General features: G+C 36.9%; 1 protein-coding gene across 1 annotated transcript in view; it reads left to right on the top strand.

Annotated features, from left to right (window-relative positions):
• LOC149079633 (uncharacterized) overlaps positions 1-18,530 on the top strand; it is an 80,402-nt gene extending 61,872 nt beyond the window's left edge. Inside the window, exon 2 of the mRNA XM_089239977.1 lies at positions 17,072-18,530. Within this exon, the coding sequence (XP_089096103.1) occupies positions 17,072-18,409 (1,338 nt within the window). The 3' untranslated portion in view covers positions 18,410-18,530. The remainder of the gene's footprint in view (positions 1-17,071) is intronic.
• Positions 18,531-21,922: the final 3,392 nt, after the last annotated feature.

The raw sequence follows: 21,922 nt of genomic DNA, 5'->3' as shown, positions 1-21,922 counted from the left end.
AATTCGGTGGGGTTGAATCATCCTGAAATAGATTGAAGTGTGCCATATCAGAAAGATATTGAGTAAGAAAAGTAATGAAAAGTTCATAAATCCAAAGGATTCTGGGAATTTTTTCTCACGCATGCGTGTTATCACCATTTTTTATCCTAGTGTAATAAAATCTGTTGATTGCTGGGTTTTTAATGAAGTTTTTGTGTTCGTGGGTGTGTTTAATGACATTTTTGCGTTTATGGGAGTTAAATGAAATTCGGTGTGATTGAATCATCCAATACATTGAAGAATGTCACATTAGAAAGATAATAAAGAAAAAAGTAATGGAAGTTCATAAATCCAGAGGATTCTGGGAATGTTTTTCTCATGCATGCGCGTGTGTGTGTTATCGCCATTTTTTTACCCTATAAAAGCTGATTCCTGTGTTTTTGATGAAATTTTTGTGTTTGTATGTGTTCAAGGAAATCCTTGTGTTTGTGGGTGTTAAACGAAATTGGTATGGTTGTATTATTCAATAAATTGAAGTGTGCGCCATATCAGAAAGATATTGAGTAAGAAAAGTAATGGAAGTTCATAAATTGAAAGGATTCTGGGAATGTTTTTGTTTTTTTTCACGCATGCGTGTTACCACCGTTTTTTTTTTACCTCCGCGTAATGAAACTCGATTCCTGGGTTTTTAATGAAATTTTTTGGTTTTTTTTGCAGCCTAAACACCGTCACTTCCTCTGTCACTGGTGAAAGATATGTTTATGACGAATTCTAGGGAAAAATAATTTCCTTCCTGTCCATGCGACGTGATGCTTAGTGAATTAGTAAACGAGGGCCGGATCGATTTCCAGCGAGTTTTCGCTGAGACGACCATTACTCGGAGGATGTATTTGTATTGCCGAGTCACGTACGCGCTCTTGGCATGTGGTCGCTGGAGTTTTATGTTTGACAACTGTTAGATTGAGTCCACGGTTAAAAAAAAAAAAGAATTACAGGGACAATTTTCTTTTTTGTAGGGAATGTTACTTTAAAAAAAGGATTAACAATAATAATGTCCGTTGAGACTTTCGACGTAGAAAAGAGTATTTCACTCTGTATCACGAATATCTAGAGTTTCGATAGAAACCGTTGGCACCGTTTTAACGGATATCGACGATTCCAGCATATAATGCAATGGACTTTGGTTAATTCGAACTTGGAGTTCGAACTTTTACGAACTCTTTTTGAGTTTTCCCTACCTACAATGATTTAGGTAGATCAAGTTCTTAGACTGAGATTACACTATGGAAGTTTTTTAAAAGCTCTTTGATAAAACTTGAAAAAAACAACCAATAAGCCAATCAGTTGCATTCGAGCGAATGTAACCAACGCGCTTATTGGTTGAATTTTTTCAGGTTTTATAAATGATATTTCATAAAACTTTTGTAGTGTAATCCGGCCGTAGATAAAAAATTTTCAAAGACAAACAGAAGGTTTTTTTTTTTAATTTACACAAATACGAAAATTACAAACATGCATACAATATACAAACGTGTAATACACACATATACAGTCAATTCTCAATAAGTCAAACTCCGATAACTAGAATATCTGTTTAAGTCGAAGTTTCCACTCCATCCCAGAATTTTTCCCGTATTTTCGTGCTAAAACTTTCACTTAACTCAAAGTTTTCTTCTTTTAAGTCGAAGTTTTCGGGCATGAGAGAAATTTAAAAAATAGCATTTAGCAATAGAATATCTTTGATAATTTAATGCCAAATTCGTAGTCATTTTACGGATCCAGGATAGATTAACTGGATAATTCGAACTTTCTTCCCAGTGATTTTGGACTTCGAATTTACAAAGTTCGACTGTATATGATTAAGCGGGAAAAATTCAATTTCCGTTTCACACTGATAGAATAATTTGTGGAATGTTTTGTATATTTTTCAATATCTTTAAATGTTAAAAATTATCCCATTTTTAACAGCTCCCCATATTCATTACCAAATTTCACAATTGTTTTTTTATGTGATAACTGGTTACTTGGCTACTTAAATAACATATTTGAGAAGCTTCGAAAAATTGTGTTTCAATTTAGTATGTTTCTATTTGTTTTGATATTGTAATCTTCACGTATTCTCAAGAGATGAGTGACATTCGTGCAGAGAATTTCTTGTTAGCGTCAGTAGATTTCCAGGCCCGAAACCGAGATTCGAACCTAGACTTGCATAGTCAAAGGCTAACTCAATAAACGCTGGACTGTCATAAGTGTTTTCTTGGCAATTAATGTAAATTTCTAATAAATTGACTTTTAGCTGATCTAAATTAGTTAACTTTATTGTATTAAAATAATAAGTAATTATGATTTTGGGAAACCTCGTGCAGCACGTGGCAGAAAAAAAAAATTGAAAGGAAAACTAATTTTTTTTCTATTTTCAAATACTCTTTATTAATATCTTAAATATTTTCCATTCTGTTCATGGAAATGGAAAAAAAAATTTCAGATCAAAAATGAAAATGAAATTGCCAAAAAATTTCATTTTTGAAAAGTCGTGAAAAACTAAATTTATTTGCAAATTTGGGAAAATATTCACTCTCATTTACTCACTCACTCTCCTCTCTCTCTCCCATAAGCTCATAAGACCTACTAATTTCCAAAATATCAATTTCATACAAAATTTTCTATGAAAATTAATTGAATTTTTTTTTACAATGCGTTGCGCACATGCAACGTCAGTCGAAAATGAGTCATCGCAGTGAAGAAATAATTTGTCATCAAATTGTTTCTTTGCAGCTATTTGTGTAACCACCCTTTCGAACAGAAAAAATTTCACAGATTTCAAAATTTCTCTCTATTTTCCTCTGCTTTTTTGCCTAAAATTGACACCGTCGATAAATGCATTTCTTCTGGCTCTTCGAGCATGAATCCATTGCGGTACAGCTTGGTCAAAACCGTCGAAATCAGATTTTCTCTTGCGTTTCCTGATCACGTTTCCGTATTTTTCGGAAAATCTTCAATTTCATTCAAATTTTCCTTAATGTCTGACCACCTGAGCTCGAGAAATTCCATAAACTTTCTGTAATTTCAATTTTGAGTTTCTTTTTTTCGTTTCTTATTGCATCTAAAACCTTTAATTTGCTGCACAAACAGAAATCCTTTCTTTTCGCGGTCATTTTTCCAATTTCAACACAATTGTATGAAGCTATGGCGTTTGCACTGATTTTTTTGCTAGATTTTTAGTTCCATTGAAAATATTAGCGCTCTCTATGGGCTTAACAGGGAGTGAAAATGAAATAATTAAATGTACTATAGATATTTTAGTTAACTCTCGAGGCCAGTGTTCACTCTTTAAGTCTAGAATTTTCTGTAAGTATGAGCTTATAACATATCTAGGGTGCATAGCAAACAGTAAGGTATGACATTTTACTGGCGGATCATTGATCCTAGAGGTATGCTTCCAATTAAAAAAGTTTCCAAATAACGTGTAGTACTCATACTGGCCTGATATGGGCGAAATGCCATAAATGCCATTTTTTGCCTATTTTCAAACTTTTTTGAAGTTTTCCTGCCATAAATGCCTATTTTAACATACTTTTAAGTTTATTAGTGAATTTCAGAGGCCGTAATCTTCAAAAAATTGAATATTTCGAGCATTGTGAACAAAAGAATTACTCTTTTTGAAATTTTCCAACTCTCTCGGTACCAATTCTCATCAGAAAGCTCCCCATCCCTTCCAGCATCATTTAAACGAGAATAAGTGATCGGAGAGATAGAGGACTTGGTGTTGCCGTGCATTAACTTTGACCGGATGGTGTTAGACGTGAATGATTTTGTTTCAGATGAACGCAGCCCATGTTAGAAGAGCAGAAGAAAATTAGAAATTGTTGTTTCTACCACATGCTTCACATGAACATGTCTCGCTCAGGCAATGGACTGCATTGCATATGTATAGCTGACCGATGAATGTTTCAAGAGAGGTCATCAATTGACGTCATGGCTCACACAAGGTGGAGTAGGAGCAGCCAGGGCTCTGAGGCCCATGTTGTTCTGCTGATTTTTTGTTTTTTTTTGAACCAGAAATACACTGCAAACAACTACGGCTATTTATCTTACATACATGTTTAGTATTCGATTAAATTTACCTGGTCACCCTCAGGGGTGTGGGACAAATGCGGCCACACAGGGCCTCGCGCTTGCAGGAATCCCTAATATGTGGTAATATAAAAGAAAGCTAATTTTTCTTTTTGCATAAGAACAATGTAGCAACGTTTCAACTATAGAACAGGAATTTTTCGCAACTCGAAGGAGCCCCACAGGTCATTTTCTCTACGGGCTCCGATTTTGGTAATTGTGGTCCTGGAATTGGCATATAATGAGGGTCTACTAACATTTTATTTTGGGTTTGAAATTAGTTTAACTTGTATTATAATTCAGTTATTACAAACCACAATTAATGCAGTAGAAGGATTAAATGCAACCAACTTTTCAGCTAGTTTTTATATCATTAATATCTTTTAGTTTTAGTTATTTTTCCCATAAATTATAAATTCTTTTTTTCAGTGCCTATTTTACACATTTCTAGTGCCTTTTTTGCCTGCCTATTTCGACCATTTATAATGCCTAAACTTCCTGGCTCCAGTCATCAGTGATTTCCCAAATGTAAGATGAATATATCAAAAACAAAAATCTTGTACAGTGTTTTCCTAGACACTGTAGAGCCTCCGGTCCACATCTACGATTAAAAATTGCGTAACTGACTCCAACCAATACGGTGTAACGCTCGTCCTTGCGGCCACAAAGGAAACAAAAAAAATCGATAAATGGCCAGACCTGTGTTAAATCACTGAGCTGTCCCTGACTCTCTCCCTCCACACACACACACTGTCCACGTAGGCTAATTTGCATACCTAACCTATCAATAACGGGTGCAGGAATCATCACCGCGTTTTTCCTTTTCAAGCCGATAGACAGGAAAAACAGTCATTAACGAGTTTTCGCAACCGTTCGACGTCGTTTTCGTGCGTCCAATATTGCCGACGGCGATCCAAGAAGTGTATAGAAATGCATTTTTTTTTTCCCTTTCTGTATATCATACGCTTATTATTTATTTATTTCTCTCTCTTCCCTCCAATCTCTGCGTACTGCGTATATCTTGTTACTGTCGCCGTGGTCATATTTGAAAAGACCGAAGAATACAGGTCAAAACAAACGATTACGAATGACGTAACGCGTCTTTTCTGCGCTCATAACTTTTGCAGTTTGTTGGGTTTTTTTTTCCATTTTAGTGCCAATTTGACGGCTTGTCTAATTATGAATGCTTAATACATTTTATAATTAGATGTTTTCCCAGACGAATTATGAGATAATTTTTTTCTCTACAATTTTTTTTTTCTTAACTAGGGCAGTACTACAAGTTCAAATTGGTCTGTTCGGAATGAAAATTTTAAAATCATGTTATTAATGGCTTTTGCGCGTATTAATAATATGCGAACTGACCCTTTTTTATTGAGTTGTTTTCATGGGATTAAAGATACCCGATAGCATTATCGGATATTGGACGGTGGTACTAGTAGAAAGTCATTGAAGGTTGGAACTGGGTCTCTGGCGACACATGGCGCTTTCATTTTTTTTTCTAAAGAGCACTTTCGATTTGATTCCTGTTGGAAAAATCAGTGATTCAGTGGATGAACGGAAAATGTTCTGTCCGTTTAACACAAGTGATTTCCACTAGCAAGGTGTCCCTGTTTGGAAGGCTTAGATCAGGGTTTCTTAAGCTTTTTTATTTTAGCCCGACCCAAAATCAACCACACGATCAACTATGTGACAAATTCCGAATTTTAAAATGCTATTGAAAATGCTATTTAAAATGTTATTGAAAATGCTATTTAAAATATTATTGAAAATGCTATTTAAAATGTTATTGAAAATGCTATAACAAAATGCTATTTAAAATGCTACAACAAAATTCTATTTGAAATGCTACTTAAAATGCTATAACAAAATGCTATTTAAAATGCTCGGTATTAATACTTTTTATAAACCAGTCGTAACCAGTGGAGCCAACAGGTCCTGAACCAAGACCCGCAGCTCAGTTAGGATCGACGAAATTATTGAAAGCTTTCAATAATTCTGAAATTATTTCTTTCATAAATTCTGTATTTTGCAAATTTTTCGTTTGTTTTTCTCATTAATTTTAAATTATTTTCCCCTTTCATTTTATATTATTTTTCATTAATTCTGGCATTATTTCTCATCAACTAAAGCTTGAATAGGCCCCCACTATATTGTAAAAAATATATATCGCGGCACCTCGCAATTCGAGTATCACCGGGTTCCCAATGACCTAGAAAATGAGGAAAAAATTTAAAATATTTGGCAAGAGTCATCGTAATACAGGGAAATACGCCAAATATTTAACATTCAAGGAAAAATTCAGTGAAGGGGAAAAAGCTGAAACTCGAAAAAAACATTTTTTAATATTAAGATTTTGAATCACGCTTCTTTCTTCAGATGTTTAACCCATTGCGGTTGATGCCGCCAGCATTCGCAAGTCGTCTCAAGCCCCGTTTACATGTGCAAGATTGGGGGTCGCTTTGGTGATTATTACCTGCATGGAAACTTGGGACGCAGATCCGTCGAAAGAGTCCCATCTTTGATGCCGAATAATGGTGGGTATGACTCCGACCTCCTCTCCCATAATCATTTGTGCCACGAAAACTACTGTACGCTCCTTCGTCAGCCATCTTGAACCAACCACTTGTGTTCAACTGACGTAACCAGTGACGGTGGTCCCTACAACTTGGAGCAGGGACCCTAGGCTGGGATCTATTGCGAGCCCCACAGTCACACTTTACACGTGCCCTTTTATAGTTAATTTATAGCGGGAGAAAGGGGCCGGGCCCCAGGGCTTGGACTCTGTCAGCCCAGCCCTTGGGGGGGGCATGCCAGTGTCGACTTCCGGAAAGAAAAGGGGGGGGGATACCGGCATAAACTAAACGCCATGTAAACTGGTTGCAGCGAAATTTCAACGTTGCAGGTAACTTCCCGGGATATTTTATTGCACATGTAAACGGGGTTTTAGAAGTCGGTACCGCCAGCCTGGCGGCATGATGTCATTCACGATCGTCTGGCGAGCGGCATGGCGAATGAGGCTAGCAGTGATGGTAACTCGTGGGGAAATTTCAAAGCCTCCTAGATACCACTTCTAGGAGGCTTTGGAAATTTCCCATATTCGTGGGAAAAATTGGCGAAAAGGCAGCACTATTTTCGGGAGAAATAACTCTAAAGTCGCTGCGAAGCCAAGGTTCGCAGCGACTTGGAGAGTCTGGGAAAGTTGAGAAAAATGTAAAATATGTGATAAAAAAAAAAGCTTGGGAAATATTTAAACATTAGGAAATATTCAAATATTTAGTCAAAGTCAAGAAAATATGTGATTATTTGGTAAAACTCACAGGAAAATGCGTGATTATTTGGTAAAAGTCAGGGAAATAATCACATATTTGATAAAAGTTTTGGAGAAATTTCTGCGAAAGAGAAAAAAAAACGGAAACCGAAACAACAAATATAAGGTCAAGATTTCGAATTTTGCCTATTTCTATCTTCAGGCATTTTAGTCAGAGAAAATCAGGGGAATTTTTTGAGTTTCGTTCAACGAAATGGTCAAGCAGATTTTTCGAGAAATCCTGTGGAAGCAGCGCTGTGTATTATCTTTATTTTTCATACATCTTTCAACATAACTGACCATTTTTTTTTAGTATCTACTTAATTTACGATCCTGATGAAAAAGTGCCACCTATCGACAAAGTTTTAGAAAATATTTTTTTCTGTCGCTGAAAAAAATACATCGAAACCGTGTCATGAATTTCGGGGAAAATCAATGTCTTTTGATTTACTCAATTTGCACAAAATCTTAAAAAATAACGGACTTCTGATCCATCCACACACACACACACACACACACAACCCATGTATACAATTCAAAATCTCATTAAAATACTTAAATTCATGATTGTGACCTCTCACGTGATGACGAAAACCGCACTGCTTGTCCATGATGGCTAAGAAATGACTCAGGAGTATGCACTGGTTGCCAATTTCAGTCGGAACCCACAGGCCACTATGTCATATTTAGGATTATATTTAAGTACGTCGAAAAACCAGTGCTCAGTTATAAAAGGAATGAGGTGGTTAGAGGCAGCACTTCCTTCACATAAATATCTTGCGCATTTTGTATTGATAATATACGAATAGAATAGACAAATATTAATAAATTACATCAATTATTTTGTAAACTGCTGCCAATGATAGCAATGTTAATCACTGCAGATCAATTTTATTTTTAACATGGTAGAGTGAGAATCTTTTATGTAAATACACTAAATTGATTATTGTAATAATTGAAAGGTATATGATATGAACGCTTTGTGAATTATATAACCATTGGTTATGTGACCTATATAAGCATAGATTTTTAATCTAATATAATTGTCAGATGTGCAAGAGTAACATCAAATTATTAGTATTGTATAGGGGGGGGGGGTGTGTATTAATGTTCTGTAATGTCTAATAACCATTTGTAACCTCTGTCTTCAACATTTTATTTTTATTCTAATATGTTTGTCAAAAGTCACATTAAATGGTACTGATGTCATTGTTAGAGTTTCACATATCACCTTTCTCTCAATGGAAATATACTGTAAAAGATGCTGTAAACTTATCCATCGTAAAAGATTGGTAAATTTTGCAATTTTTGGCAAAGAAATTCACTTTAGTGAAATTATATTTAATATTGTAGTTATATTGAGAATGTTTGCAATGTTTTTGTTTTTTTATTAAAACGAACAAACAGCCAAATTACAAGATGCAAATATATAATACAAATACAAACATATGTTACACGACATAAAACACACATATATTACATACACTATTTAGCCCAAGGGAATGTAAATCCCTTCGAGCAGGCCTAATGTGTTCGAGATTTATTTTTGAAAATATGAATGATCTGAGAGAAGTAGTAAAAATAATGTTTTAACTTCTGCAAATTGTTGAGCAAGTAAATCAATATACTAATATTGTATTGTAGCAATGAGAGTATTTTATGTAAACGTTTTATATATTGTTAAAAAAAAAAAATCACCGATGGTTGTTTTTAAGCAACCATTTTGCAAAATTGACATCAATATCTCTACCTAAGTAGAGAAACCGAGACGGAGCGGAGAAGACGAGTGCTCAGTGCTCGGTATTTTGCATCAACTGGCAATGATAGATAGATAGATAGATAGATAGAACCGCTCACAGCCCCGGACTGATGCAAAGCACCTTACTTCCGTTACCTCAAAAGTTTTTTTCCACACTTCTTTCGAATCCCAGGCTGTGGTCCCCGGTCCTTATGTGCCACTGGACGCACGTGCAATTTTTCTCCCTAGACATTGGATTCAGTCACCCATTTTTATCAAATGGCTTATATGTTGCATCGAGTTGATAGCTGTCTTCATGCGGAGAACTACGCGAGTAATTCGAAGCTTGCGAGCACGGGGCAAGAGGAGCCACTACTATAAATCTTTTCTAACTTTTCCGACACAACTCAACTGGCAATGAATGAATGAATCAACTGGCAACGGCATTTCACGAATCAATGATCGATTTAATAAATCCAATCTAATTACCAACACGCACTGCGTCGACGCAGAAAGAAAAGAAAAAAAACCTAAAACGCAATCCCTAGAAAAATCCTTGAAAATAGAATCCACAACTACAATAATCCCTTAACACTCGGGAAAAAAAATGCCTGTCAAAAGTCACATCGTTGCAATCACGGCACATAATTACATTATATACTCTCCAATATACATGCATCCTCCACAAAATCAAATCAATTCATTACTAATAAGAGGGTTTTGGTCTTTTTCCCTCTTTCTGAAATTGACACCACGTCGCGGTCAAGAGACAGGTCCCGACATTTTTTTTTTTTCTTCTTCCGTCTTATATGGCCTCTTACTTATTAATATGTAGGTCATTCTTTTTTACCAGAATGATGCAGAAAACAAGAAAAAAAAGAATTACATATAATCATGGTAATATAGAAACAGGGAGAGGGAAAAGAACGTGCATATAACGCGAGGGGCTGTGGTTCGCGCATTGCCTGGAAACTCACTCAAGTCACGAGATAGGTCTCTGGACTGGAACGGAAGCGACTACTACCACTGACCAAAGGCATTGGTCGCTCACCGCGCGGTCGGTGGTCAGTCAGTCACAGCATAATACAAATTCACCTTCTCTTGTGCACTCGTGTGGAAAGGGTGCAGAGTTCACTTTTGTCCTTTTTTTTTATTACTTTGTGTGTATGTGTTGTAAATCAGTGACCACGGTCGAGTGACCGGACTATCATGATATAGTATATGTACATCAACGAGCTGTGTGTGGTATAGTTTCGTTTTTTCCCTTATTGTGTTTGTTTTTGTTTTTCTTTCTCTTCTATTCACGACCATATGGTTTATGCAACACTCGATGTCGATTTGTTTCGAATGTACGCACGTTGGCCGGGAAAAATGGAAAGACCTGTCGATCGAATCTCGTTAAACCTGAGGTGGTTTCGTGTGTTTTAATTGAGGGTATGGGTGACACCTGATTTGTCATGGGTCACGCGTAGGATACAGAGTTACTAGATTTTTTTTTGTTTTTTTTTACGAATTATGGGGCCTATGGCTGGCAATATTTCGTTGAGACTAAAGCGGGACATCCCGACATAAATTAATTAAATTACCCATAGTTACCGTTGACCAGAGTTGGTAAATTTTTGAGAGAGTGCGGGCCACTTCAAGTGGTTTGGTAACGTGTCGCAGGCCAGTAAAGTCATTTATTAACTTGTCGTGGTACATAATGAAACAAAATGTTCTAACATTTTGATAGCATGAGCTAAATCATGAAACATTTTTTTTTTTTAATTGCGACCCGCGAATAATTACCAAACCACTGAAGTGACCCACGAAAGATTACAAAATCACAAGTGATCAGCGGCACATTTTGAAATTACTAAAGTTGCCCATGATAGATTTCTAGATAATTTAAGCTGCCATCAGAACATTTTCAGATTTTATTAAAGGTGCGTATATACATTAGAGCAGTGTTTCTCAACCGCCGGGCCCGACATCGGTCAAATCAGGTGGTGCTTAGTTTATCGTTTCAAATTACCGATGAAAATTAACTAAGTGACCTCACTTAAACACTTTTTCAGCGTTATATATAGTTACAGAAAAAGAATGTATTATATAAGTAGAAAGGAATGGAGTGGGAGCTCTGAATAAACCGGGAGGGGTCGCATGGGAATAGAATATTGCTTAAGGTGGGGGGTGGGGAGGGGCGCATGAACAAGAAAAGGTTAACAGGTAATGATTTTGTTCATTTTGACAAAGGGACAAAAATTAAGTCACGGGCAGCATCAGGCGACTCCACGGGCTCCAGTTGGTACCCCATTGATTTGTCATGCATGCTGTGATACGACATTTTAGAGTGCAGTGAGATCAGCCATATGGATGATGTACGATTGGTACACATCTTCAGCTGGGGAAATTTTTTTTACGTAAAACTCAGTATTTAGGGCATTAAAAAGTGGCGCATTATGACAATTAAAGGTGTCATTGGCGTATCCTCCCCCCCCCCCCTTCCGAACCAAGTTCGGAGATCCCTCCTCTCCTGCTCAGTTCTAACAATCCATTTATGGACATTGATGCGTGTGTATATAATTAGACATACACACGCACGCACGGACACACATTCATTCCATAAAACCCCCTCCAGGGCAAGACATTTTTCAACAAGGAAAACCTGACAATGTTGTCACAATGATAATAAGTTCACCTGAATACCTACGTGTAATTGCTTATCGAATTGCTCTCGAGGCTGAATCGATTCATTTCTGGCCGAGTTCGATTCCTGTCAAAGCTGTCGTACATATACAAGCCTAAGCATATTAATTTACCCTCGGCACGAGTGGGAAATTCCACGGTAAACGGCATGCATCCGAAGATATACGCTATAATAGAATCAATTATAATGCACGGGAATGGAAAAGATTATTAATATTAAAATAGCATAGAAGGAAATTTATTATCTGTGAATCTCTCAAACAGCACGAAATAGTCATCAATAATAACCTTTGAAGCTTTGGACAGACATCAAAAAATAGGAACCGTGAAATGCACGCTGTAAGGTGTATATAGCTTAAGGTGTTGTCTTTCTTACGTACGGATCAGTTTTAAATGGAGGTTTCTTTCCAGAGACAGAAAGAAGAGTGATGCATCTTCCTGTCGGGTAGATCAAGCGATAGATAGATCTGTATATACAAAAAGCTATGACAGGTTCCTCGACTTACGATCCAGTTAGACACTTCACTGAACCTGACAGTCCTTAAGAAACCTCAATATAGATAGCGAGGGTATGGAGATGGAAGACGCTTCAAATTACCGAGAAAAATGACACTACACGGTGAAATCGGACTAATTGATGGAGGCCGAGGGACTCCGACATGGGAACAAGAATGCCGGCTATTCGCACGCTTCACTTAAGACTGTCTCTTTCTCTTTGGGGATTTATAAATGTCGATTTTTGCTTATCTTTCATGTCTTATCGATGAGTTAGGAAACAAAAATGCATTTAGCGCCATTAGGGAAAAAAAACCAATCTGTTTACTGCCGGGTTTTTGAATTTCGTTTCTAAGGTTCTAGCTGAAAAATTGATCTTTAAATATTCTGTTAATTAAGAGTAAATTGTTTTGCGTAGGTATTACAGAAACCAGTGCCGTCTTAACGCATGGGTGCCCGGGTGGCTCAAGGGAAGAGGGGCCACAGGGAAATTAGAACCGGTTGAAATTTTCGAAAATTTGCCAGGTAGGGCCTCAAAAAAATCAATTGACTCAAGGGGCCCATGATGCTGTTGAAATGGCCTTGACAGAAACATAATTATAAATGCTGTATTTGTGGCTGGGACCGTCTATCCCTTTGAGGAAAGAGCGTAAACCATCCCAAAATGGTCTCACTGGGCGGTCAGCGGTCATGTCTGTAACGAAAGTATATATGCATTAATGTGCATGTACAGCATGGGTGCACAAACTTCGGTTCATGGACTAATCTTATCCATCAGTGAATTTAATCTGGTCATCTAAGTGATTTTTAAAAATTATCACTAGGTTGAAATATGGATATTAGGTTAAATGTTGAGTATATATTCTATATATGTAACTTATAAAAACCATATTTTATACAGGGCCGTAACTAGAGGGGAGGGGGGCAGCTGTTCCGGGTGTCAAAATTTATAATAATGGCAGTTTTAGGTTGGAATAAAGAACACCATTACAAAATTATCGAATTTTAAAGTAGTAGGGTAGGTAAAGTAGTTAGACCCTGATTGTATTTATCGAATTTCAAAGTAGTAGGGGCGGCAAAAAATCCTAGTTAGACCCTGATTGTATGTATAGGTGTGTGTGAGATAGAATATAATGCATTCAGTGCCATAAATGAATGAGTTGAGACACCTTAAGCTGCTACTTCATGCACTTTAGCATGTGTTCGGGAAATTCACCGAGAAAATTTACTGAAAGGAAAATTCATCGAATTTAATTAATTAATTCGCCGACCAAAAAATTAACTGCCAGGAAAATTTGTTGAATAGAAAATTCATCGACAAAAAAAAAGAAAAGAAAATTAGTTCATCGAAGAGAAAATTCGTCGAATAGAAAATTCATTTAACCCTTAACTGACGTTGTGAAAATTGGGAGTCACCCATTTTGACCCCAGCAAGTATTAATGCATTTTAAAAATTATTTTTAAAAGAGCAGGGCCGCAACTGGTGGCGGTGGGAGAAGCAGGCGGGTCTCGTGCCCCGGGCGCTGGATCAGAGGGGGGGGGGCGCAAATTTTATTCTCAAACCTCTCCTTCAACATTACAACGGGGCGCTAAAATGGCGCACTTGCCCAGGGTGACCAAACATCTAGTTGCGGCCCTGCAAAAGAATCTTCATAAAAGCAATGGGTTTTTTCACATGATTTTATTCATCTCTCAACGGAAACTTCGATTCATAGTGTCGGCGAATTGTGACGTCAATGAATTTTCTTCGCGGTGAATTCCACTGTCAATGAATTTTCCCTCCGTGAATTTCGATCTGTAAATTTTCTGTCAGAGAATTTTCTTCCAATAAAATTTTCTGTCCGTGAAGTTTCATTTCAGTGCATTTTGTGGCGGTGGATGTTCCAACTTCTTAACCTTGCGAAAAAGTTCTAAATTTTCTTGAAAATATCACTTTAGAATGTAAATTTTGAATCACCAAGTATCACCCCGTCCGATCTTGCGGCTTCCACAAATCGAAGTATGGTAATTACCAATCTAGTGATTTTTCATTTGACATCAATATCAAGCAAACATTATCCTTATCTTGACACTTTTAAGAATTTAAATATGGTATTGTACCATAACCTCATTCTTTTCAACCCGTAGTATCGATGTTACAGCTCTCTCTCTCGGAAAATTAGTCAATCGAATCTCTTTTATTATTAGTGAAAATCCGGATTCTCTCCTTTTTTAACAGTAAATGGCAAAAAAGAAAAAGGAACATTCATTTTGTCAAAAGAGTCGTTAATCAGAGCGTCCAAAAACCTACAGTGGAAAAAAAAGAAGAAGCCAATCTTCTTAATCTTGACCCATTCCACGAACGCTATCGAGAACCATCGGCGTGTGTCTCTGTTGTTCTCTGTTATCCAGAGTATTTTGCGCTCGTGTCTGACTGTCTGCGTGATTTTCTTTTTACCTATTCAGTGGATCGCACCAGACCCATCGAGCGAGACCATCGTCCGTCACGCCTGACATTAGCAGAAAAAATAATAATGATTCCACAGCCATTTTCTATTTCATTTCCAGTGACGTAATAATGGCGATGGTAATGATGATAGCAACGGTATTCGAACTCTAGAACAAACACACACACACACACGCTTCACCGCGACAATAGGGTCGAATCAGGGCGTAATGGAAAGGAGAAAAAGCAAACACATATGGATAAGTTAAAATATATGTATAAGGAAAAATAGAACGGCAAGAGAAGAAGAAAAAAAACATCATCGGGACATTTTATAACAGCATGTAAAATAGGTTTACGCACCTTTTTTCTCTTACGATACATGCGTGTTACGATGATATCGTTGCAGAAAAGTTGCGTAAAACGAACACAGAAAGCAGATACAAAATGGCATTGTTTTGACATCATTGTGACATTTGTCAACCATGATCCGTATCTAGTTGTTATTGCGGAGTGAGATGCTAATAACTAGCTCGTGTTATTTGTTACACATGTTGGGAGCCTTGATGGATTGTCGGTCGGTTTTCTTCCATCTGGAATGAATTGTCATATACAAACCGTTATTATATTAATAATAACTTCCGTACCAAGAAGTGACTGACACTGTCTGTAATGTAGAATGGTCTATGTGAATATTGCCATTTTATCACGTGATATACAAGGTGTTCAGGCTAGAGGTATCCGAAAGTAATGGCTTATTGTGAGAGAACCACCTATGGGGCTAGTTATAAATTTTAGTTGTATTCAAGATGTCAACTTCACAAGTAATAAGTGGGCTTCCATAAGTTAAGCTCGCGACGGCTTATGTAACGACGGCTTAATGACATGACTTTCATCTTGCCCCTCTGGTTTTGTTAATCCCACCTCAAGTATGCTACTAAACACTTTCCAAAAGATCTAATACCCTTTGGACACTTTGCAGAGCCATTCATGGTACTTACATGAAAATTTATAAACCTGCAGATGTACACTGGCTTTCAAAAGTTAAGCACTTGACGGTTTATATAACATAACGACACCACTTTAATCTTGTCCCTCTGGATTCGATGGTTAATGGAACACAAACAGGTGGTATTCGGGGCATACAGTCCCTTCACGTGGAGCCTTCGTCACCCAGTACTGGCAGATACTGTCTTACGAAGTGACGCTGCAACCATGGATGTAACAGTTGTGAAGATCTCTCGTCGATTCCGCTTGGCTCTTACATCAACACACACTGATCATGGTAACGATTCCAAGCTAGTCAAAAGTACGAGGCGCTTGTATAACTAAGGCGTACAAGTCCCTTCGTGTGAAGCCTTCAGCGCATAATACTGGCAGATATCGTATGGATGTAACAGTTGTGGAGTTCGCTCGTCTATTCCGTTCGAGCACTAGAGCAATACGTATAAACCGATCATCAGGTGGGGGGGGGGGGGATTGCCAACCCTTGGTCGACCGAACACAGCTCTTCGGATGACTATTTGACCTGTTTGAAATTGTTTCCATAACCAGTACATTGCTATAATAACCAAGCGGAATCGACGAACGACCTTCACAACTGTTACGTATCACGGTTGCAGCGTTTGGTAAGACAATATCTGCCAGCACTGGGCGACTAAGGCTCCACGTGAAAGGGCTGTATGCCCAAGTACCGTACCACCTGTCTGTGTTCCACTAATTGTCCAATTCAGACAGGCAAGTTTCAAGTGGTTATGTTATGTAAGCCGTCAAGTGCTTAACTTTGAAAGCCAGTGTGCATCTGCTTGCTGGTTGATTTCAATATGAGTACCATAAATTGCTCTGCATGCACTAATTTATTGGGAAATTATTAAAGAATTTATCTATTTTAAACTGTTCAGTATCGTTTGAGGTGTGATTAAACTAACTATGCTGAGATGCACAGAGATACGCTGTGGATACGGATGGATAATCTTACGTTGTGGCGTTTGCATGCTGACTGGCAGTGAGCGCTCGACTGCTGTGAAAAGCGTCTCAGAGCAGCTGTTGACAGTGCGCAGTGTGACATTGGTAGAAACCTTGGACAAAAAGCTTGGAGCAATCCCCTACCGACAGCGTAGTGCTTTCATAACATAGCATCTGTAGTTCTCTCAATATACGATATTACTATTGGATACCTTTATATAGATATAATAATGATATAATATGATATAATATGATACCCCTGTATATAGTATGCATTTTTGAATTGATTGATTACTCAACTATAGTATTTTCTTATTCTTTATTGATAATTGATTTATTTTCCTTATTCTTTTTCCAGATGTGGCAGGACATAGAGAGTGTCTTACTCGGTGACATCCATTCCGCCGACCATCCTCAACATAAAATGCACGTGAGTTGTTCCAGTGAGAAGTTATTGAACGATCATTCCCAATCGCCAGAGCACCTCCGGCTGTCCATCAACAGCGTGCCGACGTCCCACCACCAGCAGCAGCACGATGCGAGTCATCAACAACACCAGCACCACCACCAGCAACAGCAGCATTCACCTCCGAGCGTGGTGCCGGAGCAACTCCCTCAGACGGACAGCCAGAACCGTTACGAGACTCTCGACTTCATGGACTTTATGCTGACAAGTAATCCGATCCCAGACGGTTCTTCTCTGGCGAGCGATAGTTCCCCGTCACTGTACCCGTCGCCAGCTGTCGGTGGGTTCGGGGAACAGCGTGACAGCGGCGACGATTTCAAGCAGGATCCCGTCAACAGCAACGGTCTGGACCAAATCCACACCAGGAAAAGTCTGGTCCCGGTCGACTCGGTAGATGTGAATAAAAACCCCATGGACAGATTCGTGCAACTCAGTTGTATCACGCCGACTACTGCATCGAACATGGTACCGCCAACTTACACGTATTCATCACAGAACGTTTGGACCAACTACAGCGTTGTCCCGAGCGGTCTGCTATCGAGTCAGATGTCACCCCCGGCGTCCCCGGAACGGACAGCGCAACTGAAAACTGCCAACGGTGTCCTGGAGACTATACCTTCCCACCAGACGCACTTAGTTAGCCCCGTGCTCGGCCCTCACAACGTCCCGAGCTTCGGGACCAGCCCCATGCAGAGTCAACAACCTCCTCATCTACGGATGGTGACGCCACCGTCGTCGCCGCATCTGGCGGAGCTGCTGAGCAACAACCGTGCCACCAACACCACATCCACTACAAACTTCAGTCCCCAAACCCAGAACCAAACTATATACAACACCGCCGCTGCCCTGGCAGAAGTTACACAGGACCAAATAGTCGCTGTGCAGCAGCAGCAGCCGCAAACTGCGCCGACTTCGATCGGAAAGCCCAAGCGAGGTAGGAAGAGTTTCGGCAGGAAGAAGACCACCACACACACGTGCTCTCACCCAGGTTGCACAAAGACCTACACGAAAAGTTCGCACCTGAAAGCCCACCTGAGGACTCACACGGGTGAGAAACCCTACCAGTGTAACTGGAAAGGGTGCGGTTGGAAGTTTGCGAGGTCCGACGAACTGACGCGTCACTACAGGAAGCACACGGGGGACCGACCCTTCCAGTGCAGGTTGTGCGAACGCGCGTTCTCACGGTCTGACCATCTCTCACTACACATGAAAAGGCATACGGCAGTGTGAATGAAAAAAACAAACAAAAAATGATTATTTCGAATCTCTGTTGTTGTATACTCTCATCGCTGAATACCATTATCCTCCCCATCCTTGAAAAATAACATGTAATTACCCAAAAAAAAAACAACCTTTTAGAGGCTACACTCGAAATTTCGGATATTATAATAACATTGATCTTAATATACATTTGTCATGATCTGCACTAAATTTGGACATTACATTTTGTAACTGTTATAAGTATTTAAATGCATGCAAACATGGCTAAATGTCTTGGAGGGAAGACGAACTAACTCCTGCCTGTGCTATTCTGCAGCTGATACGTAAAACCTTTTTAGCTGGGTTTTAATAAAAACTAATTTTAGCAATATTAAAGATACTTATTACAGTAAAACCCCTCTTAATGGTCGCCTCTCTTTTACGGCCAAATAATAATTTCCCCTCGTATGCATTTCAACTCCCTGATTAACGGTCACCTAATCGTTTACGGACAAATTTTTCGATTCCGTTACGAATAAAGAGAGGTTTTAATGCATTACCTCGAAGCATGTCCCTTAAATTCTATTCCACGTATTAGAAAACCCATTACTATTATTATTAATAATCTTTTAACCCTAGAATTCCTTAAAAAGTTCTTCAGAATAATGTAGTTTCGAATGGTGTACTACGAAGAATACTAAAAATGATAATGCTTGTCAAGTAATTTCTGAACCTTGTTTGAGATAATTCTTCTTCAAATGTGGAGAACGTATTCTAAACAATGTTGCCGATAGCTCTTCTAAAGCAATATACAAAATTAGTTTTAAAAACGTTATACTTTTTAGATTTTTTTCACAACCTTTATATATATATTCCAAAAAAATGTACAGAAAGTTATTTTTAAACAGTAACTTCCGATGATTCTTTAAACAATGTTCCCGATGATTCTAAAAAATGATGCTGATAATTCACCAAAAATTTGTTTTGAACAATGTTCCCGATGATTCTAAAAAATGATGCTGATAATTCACCAAAAATTTGTTTTGAACAATGTTCCCGATGATTCTAAAAAATGATGCTGATAATTCACCAAAAAATTTGTTTTGAACAATGTTCCAGACGGTACATCTAAAAGAAAATAACAGACAACTGTTTTCCAACAATGCGTTTCAGATGATTGCTAAAAAAAATTGTATATTAGAATATTTTTTTTAGATTATTTTTGTCAAAAACATGCTAAACATTGTTCAAAAAATTAATTTCAAATAATGTTCAAGATAACATTTTAGAGAGCAATGTTCCATAAAATTATTTTTTTAAATACTAAATACTCCAGATAATTTAATTTAAACAATGTTCCATAAAACTTTCATCATTGCTGCTTTTGATTTTAATTTCAAATTCTTTTAAACCATTGTTACAATAATTTTTTTTATACATTGCTAAAAATGACTCATTTTGAATATTTTTGATAATTCTTTTTTCAAAAAATTTCTTCTAAGAAACGGTTCAGATGATTGTTTTTTAACCCCTACAGCAGCAATCCCGAGATATCTCGTCAAACTTGATCGGCTTTATTTCGGTCAAATCGAAATATCTCGGGTTTTTAACGCGCTTTTATTTCCAATGTGTTAATTATAATGCAGACCAGGAAAAATTTAAAATCTGCTTAAAGAGTTAAACAATTCATTCTATTCAATGTTTCAGATAGTTTTTTTTTAAACAATTTATTCTAAGCAATGCTTCGGATAATTTTTTCTATATAATACAAGGTGAGAGAAGATTGCTTCAGATAACTCTTCCCAGACAATACATTAAAAATAAATTATTATGCAATCATTTTCAAACATTGCACTTGCTTGATCCGTTTTGAACAACGTACCAGACGCTTCAAAAATTATCCTCCAGGTGGAAGAGAAAATTTTCCAACTGATCTGAACGCTTCATTTTTATAACAAGCAATTTTACGTAGATTAAAATTAATTATTTGATTAAAACATATTTCTTTATACACGATTATAATTGTTATTTAACTTCAAAGACGGGAACATTGGCAATAAAAAGATGATCAAGTATCAGATTTTCTTAAGGGTAAAATTAATTATAAATATAAATTAAATATCTTAATAAATATATTAAAATTACTGGTATAATTATTTCCAAAAACAGTTTCAATTTCTTCTATAGATCAAAGTTTTTTGTTTGGAGAGATAATTTTTCTCTCCGTCCTAATAACTTATAATTTTATATTTTGTGCCATGTTTGAATGTTATTCTCATTTGTACAGTTGAAGATTATTATTATTATTATTTACATTATTATAAAATAAATTATGTATCATACCGATCATTAAAAAAAGGCAAAAAAAAACGTTCAATAATTCGTATCAATTTTCTATTCCTCCATGCCATTATTATGTTTGTTCGCTAATAATAGTCAAATCATTTTTTTGAAAAATTAATAGAAATTTATATAAATGAATATGCATATATATATATATCGAATATGTTATAATATTTTGTACAGATATTAAGTATCGTGTTCCTTTGAGTTAATTATTATCATAATTATTATTATTTTTTGCATTTGTTTATAGATTTGTTTTGTTTTCAAACGTTTTATGAAAAAAAAAATATGTTTTAACTCTTTTGCAAACTTTATGAATATATATATATACATATGTATGTGAGCATAGTTATATATGTATGTGACTAAGTGTATGCGTCTCTAGTCGATGTCACATTCCTAAAAAAAATATATATGTATACATAAATCCATTAAAAACGTCACAAAGAAGTCCATTCAAGTCAGATTGTTTTTTGTGATAGATTAAAATATGTATGAATTAGCGTAAAGGGAACCTATATTCTCAAATTTGCCATGAATATGTGAATTAAGATCTGTATATCACGAATTTTTTTTTTTCATTACCAGATTAATAATATCAGTTGAAATTATACAGAATGTAATAGTGTATGCCATAAATTTGTCACATTGAAAAATAACAATGATCTAAATCAGTGTTCTTCAACCAGGGCCGGTTCTGGAAATTTTTCAAGTGTTATATTTTGGTAATAAAAAAATCATATCAACCCTTCGATTGGCACCCTAAAAAATCGGCCTACTCCAGTTTGGCGCCTTCTACGGCAGTGACGCTTGCAGGATCCAAGATCCGGCTCTGTATTCAACCTTTCTTATTGATGTGGACCGGTGAAAGTAGTTTAAAAATTCCATAAATGAATAGAAGAAATAATAAATGGGGGAAAGAATAAGTAATGGAAAAATAAAATAAATGGTAGAAATAATAGGTAGGGGAAAATAAAATGAACAATAGAAATAATAAGTGGGAGAAAATAAAATTAAGGAGAAATAATAAATGAAAACAGCAGAAATAATTAGGGGAACATGAAATAGGAGAAATAATAAATAAATAGCAGAAATAATAAGTAGGGGAAAATAAAATGGGAGACATAATAAATAAATAGCCGAATTGATAAGTAGGGGAGAGCTAAATAGGAGACATAATAAATGAATAGCAGAAAT

Source organism: Pholcus phalangioides, unplaced genomic scaffold (genome assembly GCF_987345545.1).
Source record: "Pholcus phalangioides strain wild (caught in Gottingen) unplaced genomic scaffold, Ppha-v1.0 ptg000012l_1, whole genome shotgun sequence".
In the NCBI taxonomy this organism is placed as follows: domain Eukaryota; kingdom Metazoa; phylum Arthropoda; class Arachnida; order Araneae; family Pholcidae; genus Pholcus; species Pholcus phalangioides.
The sequence above is the reverse complement of the archived record's forward strand: the minus strand, read 5'-3'. Positions and strand labels throughout refer to the sequence as shown.